Here is a 22,993-nt window from a genome sequence, read left to right as displayed (position 1 = left end):
TCTTGTATATTGATGTCCCCCATTGGCAATTTTTCCTTTTCACATATTACTCTGTAAATGAAGTTGAACTTGCTGAAGTCTCCTAATCGGATGGCTAAGAATGTTCAATCCTAGTGAGTTCTGCCATACCCAACGTGGCCCTATCAAACACTTCTCATACCCATGCAGTGGCCATGCGCGTCAGTCCAAGTCGGTGCGGAGTAGCAACAAGGGTAGTAGGCCCATCTTTGGTTAATCTCAACCGTTCATTTGCAAGACCTTGTATTGGATCTTGTGAAGTCCAAAAACCAATTCAACCATCTAAGTGTATGATACAAATACAGATCAACCATTGACAGGGGAGCCGTACAATTCTGATGGAATGAATAACAGGGCAGTAAGAACCAAGAACAAACCTCATTGGATGGAAGATTATGTGGAGAATTAGACCGGGTATAAAGGGGTACTTAGATTAGTGGTTAATTTCTTTCATTAAGAAGTTTCTACTTGTAATTAGAAAAGGAATATAATTAGTTACAAACTGATATGTCAGAGTCAGATGTAACCAACTGATAGCGATGTTCTCTTATAAAGAGATCACGAAATCAGAAAAGGGGTATAAGAAAAGAAATATTCCTTCGTCACTCTCTTCTTATTCTTCTACCTCTGTTTCTTCTTCTTCTTCTCTCCCTCATCTTCTTTTCCCTCTGTTTCGTTCTCTATTTCTTTCTAAATTTCCATTTGAGCAGATCTGAAACTTCCAGAACTGTATCATTGGTGCTTTCATTGATTCACTCCCACGATCATGGCGGAGAATACTCGAGCACAAGCAATGATCGATGAGCAGCTCAAGCTCCATCAACAACAACTCAATGAGTTACGATTCACTCAGACTCAACAGCATGACGAACTCGTCAACATGATCAAGCAATTACAAGTCCGACCACCGTCTTCTGCCTCGCTTCACCCTACGGGAGACGATCACTCTGCCAGTAATTCGGATGATGGTATTGTTCCAATTTCCCCAAATTTTAGCAAATTTATTCGTATGGATGTTCCTAAGTTCGATGGTTCCGATCCAATCAGTTGGTCATTCAAGGTAGAACAGTTTTTCAACTATTATTCTACCCCTGAGGATCAACGACTGCTTATCAGTTCTTTCCACCTTGAAGGTCCTGCCCTTTCTTGGTTCCAATGGGCAAAATCTAATAACCTCCTCAATTCCTGGAAAGGATTTCTTGATGCGATCCAATTGCGATTTGGTCCTTCATTGTATGTGGATCACAAAGGCGAACTCGCAAAAATCCATCAGATCACCTCCGTTGAGGACTATCAATTGCGATTCGAGGAGCTCTCCACCAAGGTTACTGGCTTACCCGAATCATTCCCTACCAGTTTCTTTATTTCGGGTCAAAAACCAGATCTCAAACTGAACTAATGGTTTTACAACCTAGTTCCCTTATCCAAGCTATGTCCTTAGCAAGGATATATGAACAAAAGTATGACGACAAGAAGAAATCATGGAAACCACCGTGGGCTAAACCAGTGGGTAGTGGTCCAGGTTTATTACCCACACCTTCAACTCCACCAATTACAACCATCACTACTTCCCCACCACGTCAAATTCCCATTCAAACCAGACCATTCACAAAAGAGGAAATGCAATCTAAACGGGATAAAGGAATTTGCTATTTTTGCGATGAGAAGCATACTCTTGGGCATGACTGTCGCAAACACCTTTATCATTTGGCTGCCATTGATGATGACATCGACATCTTGGATGCAATTAATATTGAAGATCCTATCGAGGACAAGATGGAGGACATTTCAGGTGAGAAATCAGCAAAACTTAGCTTTAATGCTCTCGTTGGACAACAACACCCAAGTACAATACATATTACAGGGGTAAGCACTAACCATTCACTTCAATGGATGGCGGAATTAGGCCCACTTGTCACGAACTATAAGATCACTATAATGGAATTCCAATGGCTTGGTAAACAAGTCAAATTGGTGAGTGAACCAGAACTCAACCCCCAACCTCCTAAGACCACCCATTCGAAAGGTTTAAAAAAAAAAACCAACTCAATAGCTCCCTGTTTCCAAATGCTTTACTCCGAGGACACCAATGTTACTCCTCCCACTCAAGACCTTCAAGCCCTTGAATTACCACCCAACATAACCTCTGCAATTGTTGACCTGTCACATCACTTTATGGGGGTTTTCCAAACACATAATCTTCGTATTTCGGCAAGTTTCTTTTGGTTGACATTACGAGCAGCTGTCAAGCAATTCATAAAACAATGTCTTATCTGCCAACAAACCAAGTATTCCACCTCTCCGCCGATGGGATTGCTTCAACCATTACCAATTACACAGCAAATTTGGGAAGATGTTGCCATGGATTTCATTACAGGTTTGCCTATATCCAATGGTTTCACTGCTATCTTGGTAGTCATTGATCGCCTCCCCAAATATGCCCACTTTGGTGCAGTACTGCCACACTTTACAGCCATCAAGGTTGCTCGATTGTTTACTGATATCATCGTCAAACTCCACGGTATACCAAACTCGATTGTGTCCAACAGGGACCCAATTTTCACTAGCAAGTTTTGGTCAGAAGTACGGAAACCGAGTGGCACTACTCTGCGAATGTCTTCAGTTTACCATCCCCAAACGAATGGTCAATCCAAGGGGTTGAACCGATGTCTTGAGCAGTATCTACGAGCTTTCTCTCAAGAATATCCTAAACATTGCCAGGTAGCTTTGCTTTGGGGAGAATACTTGTACAACACCTTCTTTCACACTGCCATCAAGATGACACCAAACGAAGCGGTATATGGCCGATGTCCACCAAACATACCATCGTATATCATAGGGTCATCACCAATTGAAGCTGCTGATGAGAAACTGACACGACGAGATGCTATATTACGCAAACTCAAAACTAATCTGTTTCAGGCACAAGCATGGATGAAGTCTTTCGCGGATCAAAAACGCCTTGATAATCAGTTGGAAGTAGGCAGTTGGGTCCTTTTACAACTTCAACCTTACAGACAACAATCTCTCGCCCACAGGACATCACCGAAGATTAATAAAAGGTTCTATGGACCTTATGAAATCAAGTCCAAGGTGAGTGACGTTGCGTATATATTGAAGTTTCCAACTGACAGTCGAATTTGTCCTGTTTTTCAAAGTTCTCTTCTCAAACCGTGTTATGGACCGATTCAAAATGTTGTCTGTGCCTTACCCACCCAGAGTTTTAATAATCAACCTGTCATTTTCCGTCTGGCTATTGTGGACACTAAAGTGTTCTTGAGTGACAACAAACCGATTCAACAAGTGTCGGGTCGATGGTGTGGATTCCTCTCAGAAGACACTTCATGGGAAGATATTCATGTCTTGCAAAAGGACTACCCCAATTTAAACCTTGAGGACAAGGTTATTTCTCAAGGGGTCGGCAATGATACAAATACAGATCAACCATTGACAGGGGAGCCGTACAATTCTGATGGAATGAATAACAGGGCAGTAAGAACCAAGAACAAACCTCATTGGATGGAAGATTATGTGGAGAATTAGACCGGGTATAAAGGGGTACTTAGATTAGTGGTTAATTTCTTTCATTAAGAAGTTTCTACTTGTAATTAGAAAAGGAATATAATTAGTTACAAACTGATATGTCAGAGTCAGATGTAACCAACTGATAGCGATGTTCTCTTATAAAGAGATCACGAAATCAGAAAAGGGGCATAAGAAAAGAAATATTCCTTCGTCACTCTCTTCTTCTTCTTCTACCTCTGTTTCTTCTTCTTCTTCTTCTCTCCCTCATCTTCTTTTCCCTCTGTTTCGTTCTCTATTTCTTTCTAAATTTCCATTTGAGCAGATCTGAAACTTCCAGAACTGTATCAGTGTAACATCAAATAATGTGTATTTTTTTTTTTTTTTTTGAATGTGAACGGTCAAAAACTGAATATAACAAACGGTTCATGGTCAAAGATCCACATATCCCCTGGCCCAATGATTTCTGGGTCATGGGATACAAAAGTATGGCCAGATGGAAGGTTTAGATCAGTCAAATGTGGGACCCACATGCCTACATTTTTTGTCATTGAATACGGACAGTCAGCTCTATGGGGAAAACTAAACTATAAAAAGAGAAGTGTTGTTCTCTTGGGTTGTGGGGAAGCAAGACGTCTTTGGTGTGTCGCCAAAGGAGAGAGAAGAAAAAGAGAGAGAGAGAGAGAAGAGGTTTTTCATCTCAGGGTTTTCTCTTGGGTTCTTTTTCGGGTTTATCTCTCGCGTTATCTCTTGTGTACGGTCTTGGGTTTGAGAAGCAAGGAAAGGGTTGCGGGTTTGTGGGTTTGCGATTAATCCATTGTAATCCTTGTATATTATTTTTCTCATAGTGGAATATCGTGTTTCTCACCCATGGAGTAAGCTTGGTCGAACCACATGAAATATCGGTGTTCATCTTGTGGCTTGTTTGTTTATTTTACTTTTCCGTTTAATTTGTGCATGATCGGATCGGATTGCCCCGCAGATTTTCTCAACACCTTTTTATTCCTTGGGCCACCCGCTTGTAGTGTAAAAGGTACGGGTGGCAAAATTGGCCGAACTGGACCGAGCCGAGACTGAACCGAAAATTCAGTTTCGGTTTTCGGTTCAGTTAAACCAAACCGATTCAAATTTCGGTTCGGACCGAACCGAAACCGAATATTTCCAATTATTATGAGTAAGGGGTGGCAAAAGTGGCGGAACCGAACCGAAACCAAACCGAAAATTCGGTTTCGGTTCGGTTGAGTTTTGGTAAAACCAAACTGATTCAAATTTCGGTTCGATTTGGGGGTCGAACTGAAACCGAACCATTGCCACCCCTAGTAAAAGGGTAGTCATAAACATGATTTTAAATTTCGATTTCAGTCAACACCGAAACTGAAACGGTATTGGATTTCGGCCGAAATTTCATGTTTTTATAATTTCGTCTGAGAAATTCAACCTAAAAATCACAATTTTTTTAATTATACAGCTATTTCCCCGAAATTTCGGTTGCAATTTGGTATTAAATAAAATATTTTTTTAATTGTGTATGGGCCGAAATGTCGGTTTCGGTGAAGGCCGAAACGCAGACCGAAATTTGAAACCATGCTCATAAATACACGAGAGGTTGCTGCCCGGTTAAGAAAGTGGGGCGAATATAAAGACTAACTTACATTAAGATTGCCGCTATCGTGGAGAACGGCTTAGGGCGGCCGTTTTCTACATTCTCACTCACAACTGCCAAATCATATATTTTATTGCATATAATACGAAGTGTCTTATATCTACAGTACCTCATTCTAATAGTGGCACTCTGATTTCGCATTAATATTTAATTAGACAATGATAAATCCGCACCCCCTATAGGATAATTCACATACCTTTAATTCTTTAAAGGAGGATAAGTGGCAGACTTTGACCCTTTTAAGCGTGCAAGGGGTGTGAATTTATCACCGCTCTTAATTTAATAAGTCTTCAAAAGAGGAGATGGGAGTTAAAATCGAACAAAAAAAGTGCGACTAGGGGTGTAAACGGATCGAATTCAAATCGGATATGGCTATATCCGAATTCGATTACAGTATACACTATCCGAATTCGGATTTGGATTCGAATTTGACGGATATTTAATATCTACTACTGAATTCGTATCCGTCGGATATTGTTCGAATTTGGATATTATCCGTATCCGTTTATCCGGTAAATTCGAACATTTTATTGCAGCACTTTATCTTTCTTCTCTTTCTTACTCCTCGAATAAATTTTCCAAACCCTAAAACCAGACCTCTACATTCTCTTCACAAAATTAACTCTCAAACCCTAAAATATATGAGATCCTCTTCTTCCTTTTAAAACAAAGGCAGAGAGAGACGGTGTGGATGGATGATGGTGTTGGTAGTGGTCTTTGTGTTTTTTTTTTTTTTTTTTTTTTTTATGTATATGATGGAATAGGTTTGGGCTATTTTGAGCAGGGGAAGTGGGAGTGCTGATTGTGGAAGATGAAGAGAAATGATGATGGAGATGAGGATTGGGTTAGAAATGGAGGTGACTGACGGTGATGGAGGTGGCTGTGAGAAGGTGGAGAGGCGCGGCGGTGGATTTTGGTGGGGTTGGAGGCACCAAGGAATGCCAAAGATAGTGTCTTAGCCTCATCATTTCCCCTCTCTTGCTTCTCCTTGCAAACCTTAGAAGTTCAATCTTTTAATTGTATTTTGGGTTTTTATATAACCCTAAGTTGGAAAATTGATCTGAACTGTCCATTTACCATCAATGACTATGGCCTTTTTGCTCTAGAATTCTTTAGAAACTATGACATCTTCTTTCAATCACCATCATTCATTTGTCTCTTTCATCCTACATCCCACATTTGTTGCTTCATAAAGAAGCCATGTCAAACTCCAAGAATGCCCTTAAAATGAGAGATTACTTCATTTCCTACTCAAAACACTTTTTGCTTTTGTTTTTTTCTAAAAGAAAATTTCACTTTTCTTTTAAAAACAAGTGTGTCATTACTAAAAACAAATATTAATGTTATTATTAATAAAAAATAAAAATGATACTTCTCAGATTCGGATGTTAAACGGATCGGATATACCATTTACCAGATTCGCATCCGTTAAGAGCCGGATATCTTATAAACGGATTCGGATAATATCCGCTTGAAACGGATCCGGATAATGTTCGCTTTAAACGGATTCGGATGCGGACGATAATCGAATTTTCGAATATCACTGCGACTATAGTCAAACTTCAAGGCCGTAAGTTGTCTGTCAGAAAGCAACAGGAGGGCCGGTCAGATTCGTCTCACGGTAAAACCTCCGAGTCGCTATCATAAACACGTTTCAGAATCTCGGCCGCGGAAAATGAGGGAGGGAGGGACGTACACGAAGCGGCAGAAATGCCGTCTCACAGAAAAATCCCCCTAAAATTAGGGTTTCATCTATTCTCTCTTTTACTCTCTATCTCTCTTGAACTCATAATCCAATGGCAGAAACTTCAGTCTCCTCAGAGAACTCTAATGGATTCTATGATGTTGAAGAGTTCCCTTGGGTCTGTATAGATTCTTCTTATCTTTCTTGAATTTTATAATTGAGGATTGTAAAACCCTAGATTTTATAAGCTAAAACCCTAGATTTTATAAGGTAACAGTTGGATGTTACAATCCTAGATTTTATAAGGTAAAAGTTGGATGTTACAATCCTAGATTATAAAATTCAGATTTTAGCTTATCAAATCCAGGATTTTACGATCCTGGATTATAAAATTCATGTAGTATGTGGAAATTTTACAGATTCTCAATGAAATGGAAAATTCTTTTGGAATGTAGGAGATGGACGAGGCTTTTGAATTCTCTCTTTCTCTTATTCTTAAATTGAGGACTGTAAAATCCAAGCTAAAATCTTGATTTTATAAGCTAAAAGTTGGGTGTTATAATCCTAGATTATAAAATTCAGGTTTTAGTTGGTACGAATTCTGGATTATAAAATCTATTTATCTAAATGGTTACTTTATGTGGAAATTTTGAGATTCTGGAATGGAATGTAGGAGATGGATGAAGTGGCGAGAGGGATTCCGTTGGAGCAATTTGGACAGGTGTATGATTTAATGCAGAGCGGAAATCAAGCTTTCAGAGAGAGTAGGATTGAAGAGGTAAGTGAGGATGATTGGGCCATTGTTTTATGTGTTTTCATTATTTAGTTTTTAGGAATTGAATTTTTGTGATGTGAACCTTGTTCATGTAATAGAAAGAGTGTTGCCAAAGATCAATGTCTTTTGTTTGATGCTATTGATTATTAGAATTCTGTTATTTAAAGTTACAATTAGCTCACTCATTGTTGATTCCATTGCAATTTTTTCTTTCATTTAATACCAAGCACGTGGAGGTTTTATTTGCATGAAATTTCGGATATGAGAGGGCTTTCGTGTGAATCCTGTAATCGATTTTTTTTGGGTATCAATATTTATGAATTGTATATTCGAGTCAACATTTTTTGCACTTTTCAAATCATCGCCATTCATAAAAATTTTGTTGAATAGTTTTACTTGTAATAGGATTGATAAATATATACTAGGGAAAGCATAGACAACTAGCAATCAATTGAGAAAGGGGTGTTTATGAGCATAAGAAGCTAGGGCTGAATTCACTATTTATTCAGTCTCAAATAAAATAAAAATTTCATGCATAAAAGAAATTAATGTGGAAAAATAATCATGGACAACATGTTAACTCGAACACTTTTCCTTGACAAGCCCAATATGCCTATGACGACTCTCATATGAAAGAGATGAGAGTATCCCTCCAATCAAGTGATTTGAGGTACCCAATCATCCATCCACTTTTTCACACACACACACACACAGAGAGAGAGAGAGAGAGAGAGAGAGAGAGAGAGAGAGAGAGAGAGAGAGAGAGTCACACAGACAAACACACAGACCCGCACCCACACACACACACACACACACATACACATACATACACACATATTTAATGCATGTAGATAGATACGCAATTTAATCTATGCCCATATTATATCTACATTTGCAACTACATCAGTATCCCTATATATATTTTTACTATGATACCCATATACTCTTGGACCGGCATATTTTGTCCTACACGATATGCTAACCATCCTCATAGTAGTTACTTAACTATCTCACTTTTTTATTCTTACACTTATTACTGTAAGGAAACACTTCACCCAGGCATGTTATATAATCTCATGTTGTGTTGGGAAGTGTCCAAGTATCCTCAATTGTCAGTAAGAAAAAAATGAGTAGAAGTAGCAAGTAAGATTCACCCTTCCTTCTTCTATTTGGCATTAACCATCTATTATTGAATCCACCAAATTAGGGTGGGAGCATCCCCTGGAATGAATTTTATTTCACCTTTTATAGATCCATCACCTTTCCTTAGTGGATCATCTCTTTTAAAATTTTGCTCTAGGAATTTCCGAATCTTAACAGAAGTCTTCCATCACCCACCACTTTGTGGAAAGTGTCCTATCACTAAATAGCATTATGAAGGCTTCCATTGCCCTCATACCCGTTGACCATGACCATTCACCTCTCAAAGTTACGCACCTTCTCATGCATTGCTAAAAACAATTCATGTAAAAGAATAGTCCATCTTGACGCATTGGGTAAAAGAGGCCTCCTTGTTCTCTCTCTCTCTCTCTCTCTCTCTCTCTCTCTCTCTCTCAAAAAGGCCTCCTTGTTTACTATATTCCACAGTAATAGACTACATATGTGCAAAATCACCTTGATACATATGGGGGATTGATATATTGAACCTCTGTTTTTCGTAGATTCAACCTATGTCTTGTCATTTTTTATATTTGTAATCACTGGGGTCATTCACTTCTTCAGAAGTAGGAATAACTAGGGAAACATGACATGTGGCACTCCAATATGTCGCAACATGTTTGGTTGCACTTCACAACAAGCCAATTGATTTCAACTCTCTCTCTCTCTCTCTCTCTCTCTCTCTCTCTCTCTCTCACACACACACACACACACACACACACACACACACACACCCTCTCCAACCACAATCCTTTTGTCCACCCTTTGGTCATCTCTTGCAAAACCATGAAACACCATGGGAGCCCCAAATTTCCTGGCTCGGACTTCTAAATTAATTCTATGACGAAACCAAACAAATGACCATTGCCACCAAGGGAATCTTATTACAACACTCCAAAATCGATTTTTTGATGTAATATGGAAATCAGTTACTGCAGCTGTGAGTATCTGATTCCACGGTCCATACATTGCCAAATAACCTACAGGGATCCAACTCCAAGTTATTTTATTCTAATAGATTTGTTTTCTTTTGTTTTGTTTTATAATTTCTAAAGATGTTACTTCTGATACCATTCAAAAAAAAAAGATGTTACTTCTGATGGATGGAAACCCTCGTTTCCTTTACTGGAAATCCAGCTTGAATTTGGTTGTGAAATCTGATTTTCCTACGTAGAGTAAGTCCACAGAAAGAGGAAAACCTTGATTTTAGAAACATATGAAAAATCTCAACGATGAGTTGTCCACTGGTCCACCAATTTTCTTCCATTTAAGTAGGGTTCAGAGCTTTCTTCTGTGGCACTGGTTGAAAAATGTCCATCTCATTTCTCCAAAATGATTGTTGACGGTAGTCTACCTGTGTTTATTTGCTATGATTTCTTCCATTTGAGATGCGATGAAAGATGAAAAATTAGAGTCGAAGTAAAAAATAACACTTTGTTTGTTGCCTTTGCCCCAAATTCTTTCGCAACATTATGGTGTTGGTGGTAGCCGTGGAAAACTATAATCTCTTCTTTTTGAGAAGGTAAATTATATGAATAAAATAAGATAGTTCTAAAAACTCTTCTTTTTGAGAATGTAGATTTTATAAACAAATTAGATAGTTCCTTTAGAACTCTTACCTAATTAAAGAAATCCATAGGCTCTAGGAATTATTTTCTACGCTGCTTTAATATATGTTAGTGTAGTACATGCTGATATTATGCTATTTTATGGAGATATAATCATACAGATAAGTAAGTAAGGAAGCTTGCCTTGGATTTTTTTGCTCTCTTACTGTATTCCTTACAATTATTTTCTATATATTATTATGTTTTTCGTTCATCTTACATGTAAATAGATTAAGTTGATTTTACGCTTGCCACACTTATTTTTTCCCTTAATTAGCCCATTCTCAATTAGCAATTGAATTGCAATTATTTTATTATGTTTTTGCATTTTTTGTTTATCGTACATGTACATGTTTTAAGTTTCCTTTACTCTTAGCATACTTATTTCTTTCTCCTAGTTAGTTCTCAATTAACAATTAAACTTTTCAAAGTTGTTCTTGTGTGCCATCAAGTAATTAAATCTGAAATATTTGATTCTGTATGCAGGCAATTGCTTGCTATTCTAAAGCTCAAAGGATAAAACCAGGAGATCCTATTATTCTTAGCAATCGAAGTTTTGCCTTTTGCAGGTAAACGTCTCTTCTATCATTGTTTGTATTTTTCAATCTATTCCATTTTAAGATCATGTTTGTTATTGTCTTTGTGCCTTATTTTTTCTGAATGCATGCTTATCCATCACTCTAGAGTACTTGATTGCCATGGATAAATTGTAGTGGCTGACTATTTTCCCATGCAATAATGTAAATCTTTACATAACAGGATTAGCCAAGAGTTGAGAAATCGACCTGCGTCAGTTTCTGAAGATCAACCACTGAATGGACTTGATCCTACAACACTAGCCGAAGTATGTCCCGACTCTATTTATTGTACGCTAAAAATTGTCTCTCTTTCTATTACCACTAGTACATGATTATATTTTTCCAATCATTATTTCAGCTGGCTTTGAAGGATGCTGAGAAGATCAACTTTCATAGTGACTCCGCAAAACCATATTTTCTGAAGGCCAATGCTCTCATTTTGGTAATCAATGATGTCAAAAGTTAATATTATTTCCATATTCTTACATTTTTAATTTTTTTCCAAATACATGCACAAGATCTTGACTATAAAACTGCATTCTCTTTTGAAAGGGTGAAACTTACCTTCTTTCCCTTTAGGTCATTCTTCATGCAAGAGATATGTCACATTTATTGTGAATACGATCACCATGAGAAAAGGTGGAATTGGGACACTTCAGTTTTATAATATGAGGAAGTAGAATGTAGCAGAGTGATCCTTTGAATTTCATATATCAAATATTATATGGTTGTTGAATCATGTTTTCTTAAGAAAACATGAAAATCATAAGTCTGAATGGAGAATTATTTTAATGATTTCATTTATTGTTTTGGTGATTCTATTGAATAAAGTAAAATATCAGAGAGTATTAGTAGAGTTTAAGTCCTAACGTAAGACGAAGTGATGGTTCACGATACTAATGGTCAGTGTTGGGAGTGAAAGTTATAGAGACGGAGATGAAGGCGTTGTCAAACTATGCTTTATTGAAGAGAAAGATGAGAAAATTGGGTAAACCCTAATTTAGAAGTTAGAGGAATGAGGTGGTCAAGTCACTCTCACGACTCGTCTCCTATGCTTTATATAAATAAAGTCAAATACATTTACGTAAAATTCCCAATGTAGCGTCAATGAATCAAAGAGCAAAAAAGAAAAATCCTTTTAAGAACTTTTATACACTTCTGTATATATGTCGATACAAAGAGAACCAACTTCAAGACTTATATACAACAATTAAATGTGTATATAAGTGATATATATAGCTCATTTCTCCCACCACCCCCTCCCTCTTTGAATTAATGCACTAGGTCATGAAACATCAATTTGCAAACCAAGAAATCATATCGAGCTTGTGCTATGGCCTTCGTGAATATGTCATCTAATTGATATAAAGACTGAACATACGGAAGTGACAACAACTCTCTTGAGTAACATTTGCTTAAGTGACAACAACTCTCTCGAGTAACATTTGCGTATGTAATTATGCCCCACCTTGCTATGCTTTGTCCCCTTGTGAAAGACTGGATTTGTAGAAATCTGGATAGCACCGTAATTATCTCCATAAACTGGTGTGGACAAAGAGTAGGAATTCACTTCATATGTACTAATATTAGTAATTCGACCCTATAGGCCTGATTGCCTGAATGGGTCCCAACTTATCTTCTGATCGATTCAAAGTCTTTGATAGTGGAAATGATCTTTGAAACGCTCACCGGGACGATACCATGTAGAATGTGGAACCGAAAAAGACAAGAATGTGTGAAAATGGAAAATGCATCTGTGTATATTACAGAAAGGTGTTTACAAGTACATTTCAATAAAAAGTTGTTACAAGTATATAAACTGGGTATATTACACATAAAACAGTGGAGAGGTTGGGTCTGTAGCTCAATGGTTAAGGCTTAGTATATCAACCTCCCTATAGGCTTGAATGGGTCTCAACTTTTCTTCTGATTGATTCAAGGGATTAGTCTTTGATAGTGGAAATGATCTTTGAAACTCTCACTGGGCTGATACTATGTAAAATGTGGAATTAAAAAAGACAAGAATGTGTGAAACTGGAAAATGCATCCGTTTATATTACTGAAAGGTGTTTTCAATTATATAAACTGCATTTATTACACATAAAACAGCGGAGGGGTTGGGTCTGTAGCTCAATGATTAAGACTTTGTATCTCAACCTTGAAGTTGCAGGTTCGATGCCAGCTTACCTACCAAGAAAAACAGCAAAGGACATGACATTCAATCCTTATTTACTAATGAAGAATTATTAGACTACTTGGTGATTAAATAATTAACCTGTATGTATAGTACTCATTATTAGAACATCGCCCAACATCTTATATGTTTAGAACAATGGGTCTGTTTTTATGGTGTAATAATCTTGTTTATCGCGTACTTGGTCATTTTTCTAGTATCATTAATTATTACTTTTTTGAAATAGTTTTAAATTTTTTTTTTTTGAAATAGTCCATTCATTATTAGTAAGTTTGTTGACTCTAGTATCATTAATTATTACTAGAACTACTTATATATATATGTTTAGAACTACTTATATTTTTAGTAAGTTTGTTTACTCATAATACTCTTTGTTTGTTTTTCATTTTATGCATTATATTGCATGCGGCTTTTAATGCTTGGAGGGCTTTATTTCTATACTAATGCCTTCATTAACCTCCAAGAATTGTCCGGACACTATAAATACCACTAGATGTTTGTTACATATTTGCCCGTGTCATAGAAATGATCGATGAAATTTGCTTCTATCAATCTGTCTGTCGGTAGTTTTCATCAGGAGAAACTGGAGAAACTAAGAAGTGCAAGTATTTAATTTTTAAATTTATTTTATTTTATTTTTTTTGAATTTTTTTAAATTCATTTTATTTTAGATGTTTCAAAGGTTGACATGCTCTTCTTTTCCATTAATATCCATCTTCATTTTTTCTTTGCAGCTAGAACAATATGAGGAAGCACGAGAAACACTACTTTTTGGACTTCAGTTGAATCCTCTTAGGTAATATGTTTTGTTCATTATAAACTAGCATGCATTATTATGAGTTTATTAACATTTATAATTGTACATATATCCAGCTAGATTATGTGGATTCTTTAAGGTTTGTCCTAACATTGTTGGTTTCCTGTTCCATGCAAACTATTTTTGGGATTATATAGCATTCCCCTTCAGGTCTCTCTTCGGGGTTTGGATATTTCAGCTGGTTCGTTCAGAAGGATAAAGCACAGGAAGCTCGAACGTACTGATGACTTCGAATGTATCCTCTGTTTGAAGTTATTGTATGAACCTATTACTACCCCATGTGGGCATTCTTTTTGTCGGTCTTGCCTATTTCAGTCTATGGACCACGGTGAGTTGTAACAATCTTCTCCATATATGTATGTATATGTATGCGTATACATATTTGATAGCTTTGAACTTATCTGACTTCTCTTCATAACTTTACTTATCTGACATCCTTATTGGAATAACAGGTAATAAGTGTCCTATGTGCCGAACAGTTCTACTTATTAGTCCTAAAACGTGTTCTATTAGGTAAATATTCTTTTTTACCATTTCTTTTTCTATATGTAGCCCTGTGCAGTTTTATCATCAAAGTATTGTATGCACTTTCTTGTATGTCACATTAATTTTTATGTATTGATAAACTTCTCATTTCAATATCTTGCTTGACTTTCTTTAGTGTGACACTGAAGAACGTAATACAAAAGAACTTCCCTGTGGAATATGCCGAGAGAAAGTCTGAGCATGACAGTTTGACAAATTTAAGTGTTGATTCGATTCCTCTTTTTGTCATGGATGTTGTCCTTCCATGCCAGAAGTTGTCACTCAATATATTTGAGCCCCGCTACAGACTTATGGTGAGATGATTGATTGCTTGATATTCTTGTCCTTTGGTTGTTTAAGATTGTGTTTAGTACAATTAAATTGAAAATTATAAGTTTCTCCATGGTTTTGATTTTAACCAATGGCCCTATTAGAACTTCTTTATTAACTTATTATCATTTGCCTAATCAGTCTTAGGGATTTAAAAAGACACCCCTATGTTTCTATTTCTAAAAATATTCATACTGATAGTGAGCAAGGTTAGTTATTCTCTGATAATATCTTAATATTATTCTAGGCTTGGTGTGCTAGAGTTCATGGCTTATGCAATGAGCTCCAACTGCACGTTGGAAGTCTTTAAATCTATCTGACACTCTCAAACGTTCAAGTCTATGTTGCATGGATTCTTTGCCCCCCTATGCCGAATCCGTGTCGACACGTCTCTGCATCTGAATCGGACATGTATTCACGTGGGACACACCCGGATTCTTGTCATAGTCGTGTCCCGCACGAATCCTGTTTTTTTCGGGCAAATCCGATTCATCATTGTCTCTTTTGAAATGCGAATCCTGTATATTTTCCCTTCAAACGTATTTTCTTCTGAACTTTTTTTATATGAAAGCACAACCCGTACTCTTTTAATAAAAACCCTAGTGCCTCGACCCTCGAACATCGACCCCATTCCTCCTTTAACTCTCTTAATAAAAGACTCGCCTCAACCCTCTACGCTCAATTTTTCATGAATATATATATATATATATATATATATATATATATATATAGAGAGAGAGAGAGAGAGAGAGAGAGAGAGAGAGAGAGAGAGAGAGGAAACTGTTGGTGCGCTTAAGCTCACCAAACTTATGGTGAGCTTAAGCGCCCCAATCACATGGGGGCCCACTTTGTTAGGTGATCCAAAGCATTCATTTTAAAGTCCCTTACATGGATAGGGGGTGTACCAAAAATCAGCTCCATAGGATCATCCTAACCCCTCCATTTGTGGAGGAAAAAAATGGACAGACACAAATCTGCCCATTTTTGTCCTCCACAAATGAAGGGGTTAGGATGATCCTATGGAGCTGATTTTTGGTACACCCCCTATCTATCATAAGGCCTTTAAAATGAATGCTTTGGATCACCTAACAAAGTGGGCCCCCATGTGATTGGGGAGCTTAAGCGCACCATAGGTTTGGTGCGCTTAAGCTCACCAACAGTTTTCTCATATATATATATATATATATATATATATATATATATATATATAAATTTTGGAATTTTTATTTTATTTAAAAATTACCGAATCCGAATCCTACTTTTGGGGGTTTGCCGAATCCGACACGTCGAATCCGTGTCGGATCCCGACACGCGAATCCATGCAACACTGGTTCAAGTAGATGCTTGATGTCCATGCAATTAATTTCATTAACTATTAGTGGATACACAATTTTGATTTACGTTGTCTCGTGACATTTGTACATGCAATTGGAAAGTGTCACTAGAATAGCTTTAAAACAGCACTCAATTATTGGTAACATGAGGCATCAACGAGTGCCTAAGACCCACTAAGACTGTTTACATATTAAAAACTTAATTTTCATATTCTTACAAAAAATGTCTTCAATCTACCAAGGATGCTTAGAAATAATTTTTCAGGGAGAACCAAAAGGTACTTTAGTTTCCATTCCCAAGACTTAAAAAGCAAAAAGAAAAATTCTTTTTTCCGTCCAGCTGTTCTTTCACCTAGTTTGAAATGCTTGCAAGATTTGAATGTAATCCAACTTTAATTCTACTCCGCCCTTAGATACCTTTGCTATAAAATTAATCACCAATTGTCATAGGAGACTTGACATCTTGGAAATTTAGTTTTTTTTCTCTGCTCATAGTTTCATTCTACTCTAGATTTCATTAATCTACTAGTGTCTTAAGTCATGGGAAGATCCCTTCACTGTAACTCACTGAGTAGACGGTCATCGAAAATGACAATGAGTCTGAACTGCTTGAATTTGAAGATGATTCTTCATCTTGAAGTTCTATTTCTCTTATCCTCTTCTTTGGTCTAACCAAGAATAGGTATCCAAACCCTCTTATAAATAAAGGTCAAATTTGTTGTTGCTTTCTGCTAGTGTGCGTAGATGTTACGGTGAACATGAACATGACCTCCCTAGATTCAACAGTGCATCTTCATTTCCTCTTGTTATCGAAATAATATTCATTTGAAATTGGAATGTGACTATAAGAAGGCCCATTGCAATTTTAGTACGATATAACACTTGATGTTTAAGGCAGTCTTTACTATGCAAGATACGTGTAACTTTTGTCAATGCTACCTAAAGTTTTTATATAATCCCTATATTCTTTTGCATTGAGTATGGACCTTGTTATCTCATTCTTTTGTACATTTTGAAACAGGTTCGAAGGATAATGGAAGGGAATCGTCGGATGGGAATGGTACGATATTCCTATTTTCCTTTTCTTCTTTGGTATATTAGAAGCTGAAACATCCTTTCATTGATTTCATGTAGTTTCCTCTTCTTTGTAGGTTGTCATTGACTCTGCAACAGGTTCCATAGCTGATTTTGCTTGCGAAGTGGAAATATTGGAGTGAGCATTGACCCTTTATATTATTTGCTCCAACTGTTCGTTATTATCCTTTCTATTGTTCTATTGATTGTTTTTGGTTGCTGCGGTCTTTCATATTGTCATATTTTGCCCTTTTACTTGAGCTCTATTTTCTGTTTATGTAGGTGCGAGCCTCTGCCAGATGGACGATTTTATTTAGAGGTGAATTGGAACTGCTAATCTTTCTCGGCACTCACGTTCATTATTTCTCTGTCTTAATCTTATGGCAGTATTGTTTCATCTTTGTTATGTAAAAATTAAAAATTTTGTTTCATGGTGGTATACATCTCTACTCTTTATATAGTCAATAATCTTTTGTAGATTCACCTAATCTTATTTACATATATAGTTATAGATATAGATTATCCCTAAATTCTTACATCTTTTGAAAAATAAATTCATGCATACAAATCAACAGACTGATGTACACACACACACACACACACACACACGGATATCTACATATATACACAAACTCTGACACTCACACATATTTTCATACACATGTACACACAGACATGCATTTATACATACACATACACACACAGAGACACATACACATACACACACACACACACACACAGACACACACACACACACATACACATATTTAGATGTGTTAAGATATGGTAATGTAGATAAGTAGGAGGAGAAAGAAGAGAATGCAAGAATGGAGAATCTATGAGGTTTAGAGTGCCCTATGAAAGTCCAAAAATATATCGTATATGTATTTTTTCCTCAATATTACAATTGCACTCATAAGTGATAACATAAAGATAGGACCCGTCGGTACATAATAAATGTAAGAGAGAAGTGAGCCCTACAATACGGTCCACTATACTCATGCACTTCAACACCCCCCCCCCCAGGCTGGAGCGTATGTATCACCCATGCTTCGCTTTGCACATAAAGATGAGAACAGATTAGGACCAAGAGCTTTAGTGAAAAATGCCACCCAACTGATTTTTGGACTTCACATATGGGGTGCCGGGTGCCTATCTTCTTGCTCATAGTTCCATCTTTGACAAAATGACAACCCACTACAACACAAAGATGTATCACCCATGCTCAACTTCGAACACAAAGATGAGAACGGACTACGAGCAAGAGCTTTAGGGTATGTTTGGATGTCACAAAAGAGGGAAAAAGTGGGAATGTAAAAGTAAATTTGGATTTTTTTTTGTGTAAAATGGGTTAACTGAGTATTTGGTTTACCAGGAAAGTAAATTTTGGAAATGTGCGTAATGCCTTGTCCCCTGCTTGTTGGCTGATGTGGCAGCAAATATTCCTACCATTAGTTTCAAAACTCACCCGCGTCCTCATGAACTCCCCCGAGTCGACTTCTTTTACCTTGGCCGAGCTCTTGTCTGAGTCTGCATTTTGCCTTAGAAAGTCAATCAAAACTCCTTTGACTCTCCCGAGTACTTGACAGCGTCATGCCGAGTCAACTAGGATTTGCTTTGGTTGAGTTTTGACCTGCTTCCGCATATTGAAACACCCGTATCAATCTCAAGTGCACTACTTACCCTCTACTCCTCCTTCCTCTCTTTCTTGTCATCTTATCTTTATCCTCTCTTCTTCTCCATTTCATGTTTAGCAATCTGTGAACAAAAGGGTATATAATAGTCTACAGAAGTGGCTTCTACATTTACCCAACCACAAACAATATGGGTGGAATTGCTTAGTTTTTTAGACGGAAGTAAAACTTCCTATATGTATATATAATTGTGTTTGTAATTTTTATTAGAAGAATCATGAAAGTTCTTTTTATTACTCAATATGAAATTTAGAGATGCTAATATCTTATATGTTGAAAGTCATTTCTAGTATTCTCTTGTAGGTTGAAGGTCGCCGACGGTTTCGTATACTTAGATATTGGGATCAAGATGGGTTAGTTTTTTGTTTAGTTGTTCAGTCTCATTTTTTTAATGGTAATTTTTTTGGCTAATCATATGCACTCCATTTTTCTACTTTGATGAATTGTTTTGTTGATGGACTTTGATGTCGTTTGTTTGTTTGTATAGTTATCGCGTTGCAAAAGTTGAATGGATTCAGGATAACTGTCCAGCGGAAGGGACGAGGGAGAGAGAAGATGTAAGCCTTCTTCCATCTTTTGCTTCTGTTAATTTTTTTTTTAAAATTTCCAAAAGATATTGGCAAGCCGTGAAGCAAACTAGGTGCTTTGGTCATGGATAGGGATGAAAAAAAAATAAGGATAGTATGCTTCATGTTAATATGTTATGGACTGAATATGCCTCCCAAGTGTAAGTGCGACATCCGGAGGCCTATATAAATTTTCAACGAAATATTTTAGTCTTACCACGTGCCATATGTTCCAATTTTAGATACTTCTGTCACCTGCCTACATGCAAGTGGCGCTATGTTGAAGATGGACTTACCTAGGATGAATTGTTCTTCCTAGTTCTAAACTACCTAATGGCTATGATTTGTGGACACGGACACGAGTGTCGCGTGTCGACACGGACAAGGAGTGTCAGACACGGCAAACCCCCAAACTTTAGAAATGGAGACACGGCTAAAATAGAAAGTATATGTAATCATGATTTGTGGATATGGATTCGTGTGTCCAGTTTCGGCATGCGTACGAGTTGTCTAAATGAGGTAAACACAATACTCAATAAAAAAATAGAATGTCACACTTGACACGGTACAGAAACATGTCCACACACCCACATTAAGTCTAACACTACCACCAATAGAAGTAAAAGTGCCCAAAGGAGTGTCGACACGTGTGGACATGTGTGTCGTGTCGGACACGGCAGGACACGGCAATAAATTCGAAGTGTCGGCCAAATCATAGCCTAATGGTAATTATGAAAAAGCTATGAGAGTAAACGTGCTTATTTGAGGCACTTATAAGCCCTGCTTGATGAGGCTCGGAGCTAAGATCTTTCTCATTTTTTATCTTTGTCAATGTAAAAGGAAAGAAGAAACTACTTGGAGGAGGCCACCCAAGTCGTGGGAAACAAACTAGAGAAGCATGAGAAGGAAGGAAAAGATGAAGGGAGAAGGGAGTTGATAAGATTGGAAGGTTCGTGGCGCGGCAATCAGCCCCTAAAGACGATGTTTCCTTCATTATTTAGACTAGCTGCAGACAAATGTCTTGGCTGGTCACAATTTAGAAAAAATGGTGAAATGACAGATTGGATTCCTTAGGAGAAATTTCCAATAATGGTAAATAGGAGCTGGTTTTCTTGAGGTTCTAAGTAAAATCTCCAATAATAGGAACCAAAGGATTCAAAATATGTGTAGCATGTGCTCAATCTCAGAAGAATCTCTTAATCATGTTCTCATCCGCTGTCCACTAGGAACAGCAGGAATCTGGATCTACATTTTCTCATTTTTATGTCAGTGGGTGAAGCCAGAGTCAATTTACATGTTTATTACAGCTTGGAAGGTTGGGTCTCGTTCGGCAAGGGATTTCTATTGAGTATTTGCCTTCCAGCAGCCCTTTGGACAATTTGGACAGAGAGGAATAAGGAATTTTTTGAAAGAAAAATACAGTTAATGAAAATCTAAAGAGGGTTATTGGTATATTGAGGAATGGGATGCAATGACTTGTTTATCGATTTGCAAGTTTCAGAGATTGGAAGGAAGTTGAGAAGCGGCATGCAAATGTTGGAGATTTAACTGTACAATAGTAGAAGCGTTGGAGTAAGTTTTCTCATGCCATTTTTCAGTTAAAGATTTGTACATTGGAGACTCTCCAAATGTGATCCCGATGGGTTTGAGAAGGAGCGGTCTTAGAAACTTGTGGACATGTTTGAAGAGGTGTTGGATAGACTCAAAGAACATCGCATTCACGTTGTGTCAAGAGGGAAGCCAATGCTGATAGGCTTGCAAATGAGAGCGTCTTTGGTTGAAATCATTTTAACAGACTATACAACTATTGTTCGTAGACCTTAGTAGATTCTGGTTGCTGCTAGCCTGCTGTTGCTGTTTTTTTTTTCTTTTTTCTTTTTTCTTGGGTTGATCTACTCAATTGGACCTTTTTTTAAAATTTATTTTTCTCTTTTTAATGAAGATTCCATTCCATCCTTCATTTTGATAGCTTTTTCTTTTTTACTGTTTCTTTTAATAATAACAGTTGCACCAAATGGCTAGTGGAGCAGCCGAACTGACTCGCACGTGGATAAGGCAGCTGAGAGAAGCAACAAGACCAGGTAAAACACATAATCAAGAAAACAGAAACAGTGTTTATGTTCTGTTCAGTTTTAGATGTGCATTAGCAAGATATTTATGTGGAATTGCTCTTCCCATTACATATCTGTATGCTAATTTTATATATGTTGCTTCTATCTTCATTGGTTGCTCCATGATTATCTGAAAGTAATTTCTACAGCTCACTAGAGTTCATGATAGAAAGCCTGATTTGCAGGTAGGAGGCCAAGGCGTTTGGAACAACTTCAAACTGAAGGAATGCCCCGACCGCAAGATACTGAGCGCTTTAGTTTCTGGGTATTCATTCGTTCGATCCTTCCGCTACATTTATTTTTCTGTGGACTTGTTAATTTAATCATTTTACTTGGTTGCATATCTGATTCCAGCTTGTCAATCTATTAAACTTGAGGCCATCCGAGCGATTGGAACTCCTGCGGTTATCAGATACAAGGGAGGTCTGTCTTCTCCACCGATAATTTGTTCTATTCTCTCAATTTTTACTCTCATTTTTTACACATTTGCCTTCTGTCATTTGCATTTCTAATTACAGAGGATATCCCGTGGGCTTATTCTTCTGAGAGCCGAAGAGCGAGGCTGTCGAGTCCAATAACAAAGATGCTGGTATAATTTCGACACTTCATAATCGTTAATATTCGTGAAGCTTAATTTCTTTGTAAGAAATCCTTATTCTTTTGATCCACATAATAAAGAATGTGGATGTTGTTTTCAATTGTAACTTGGTTTATACCCAGTCTATTAATGTCAAACACAACTTTTATAATGTTTTTTTTTTCAATTGTAACTTGGGTTGGGCCCAGTCTCTATTAATGTCAAACACAACTTTTCTAATTTGGCTCTTAAGGTAACTGAATTGTGCTTTCTTGCATCCATTTTTGTGATTGTGGACAAAAACAGGAAATAATACAAAAAAAATAAGCATAACCCTAAGCTTTCGAAAATCATGATAAAATCACAATATAATTAAAGTGACAGAGGTCGGGTCGGGTTTCCCAAGGCCTCAATCCTAACCCAATCCGCAATTAGATCAGGTTGGCTTTTCCCTACCATAACCCAAACCCAGCACAAGGAAATGCCAACCAAACCCAAGCCCAGATCCGGTTGAACACTTCGGGTTAAGCCGCACCCAAGTTGCACCCCTAGTACTAATATCTCTGGTGGATGACCAGGATTTTCTGTTACCTCAGGGAAGCATTGAAGACCAGAACCAGACCAAAATGTATCAGAGAATGGAATAGCGGAAAGTGTATATTTGCAGTCTTGCTTCTGTAGTCATTTGGTATTTTTTTTAATGATATGTAAAAAAACACTTTTTGTAGTCCCTTACTCCTTAAGTATTGTTTGGGTGTTCTACTAA

General features: G+C 37.2%; 1 protein-coding gene across 3 annotated transcripts; it reads left to right on the top strand.

The window, feature by feature from the left end:
- The first annotated feature begins 6,843 nt into the window (after window positions 1–6,843).
- LOC143857518 (zinc finger (C3HC4-type RING finger) family protein) lies at window positions 6,844–22,993 on the top strand. Of its 3 annotated transcripts, none has more exons than XM_077367967.1 (19): window positions 6,854–7,065; window positions 7,561–7,665; window positions 10,914–10,996; window positions 11,187–11,271; window positions 11,364–11,447; window positions 13,934–13,995; window positions 14,154–14,344; window positions 14,469–14,529; window positions 14,678–14,855; window positions 17,227–17,265; window positions 17,357–17,418; window positions 17,562–17,598; window positions 19,277–19,326; window positions 19,461–19,530; window positions 21,545–21,620; window positions 21,836–21,915; window positions 22,005–22,073; window positions 22,169–22,239; window positions 22,824–22,993. In XM_077367967.1, the coding sequence occupies exons 1-18, from the start codon at window positions 7,000–7,002 to the stop codon at window positions 22,226–22,228; spliced, it is 1,458 nt and encodes a 485-aa protein (XP_077224082.1). In that variant the 5' UTR covers window positions 6,854–6,999; the 3' UTR covers window positions 22,229–22,239; window positions 22,824–22,993. The 3 variants fall into 3 exon arrangements, 2 of the variants coding, with proteins under 2 accessions (XP_077224082.1, XP_077224075.1); XM_077367960.1 differs by having other exon boundaries at window positions 22,806–22,993; XR_013238689.1 differs by lacking the exons at window positions 22,169–22,239; window positions 22,824–22,993 and having other exon boundaries at window positions 6,844–7,065; window positions 19,277–19,367; window positions 22,005–22,066.

The sequence above is a fragment of the Tasmannia lanceolata genome, unplaced genomic scaffold (genome assembly GCF_043159265.1).
Source record: "Tasmannia lanceolata isolate RefF3 unplaced genomic scaffold, GAP_Taslan_0.1 ptg000003l, whole genome shotgun sequence".
NCBI lineage: Eukaryota > Viridiplantae > Streptophyta > Magnoliopsida > Canellales > Winteraceae > Tasmannia > Tasmannia lanceolata.
This window is presented reverse-complemented; position numbering and strand designations above follow the sequence as displayed.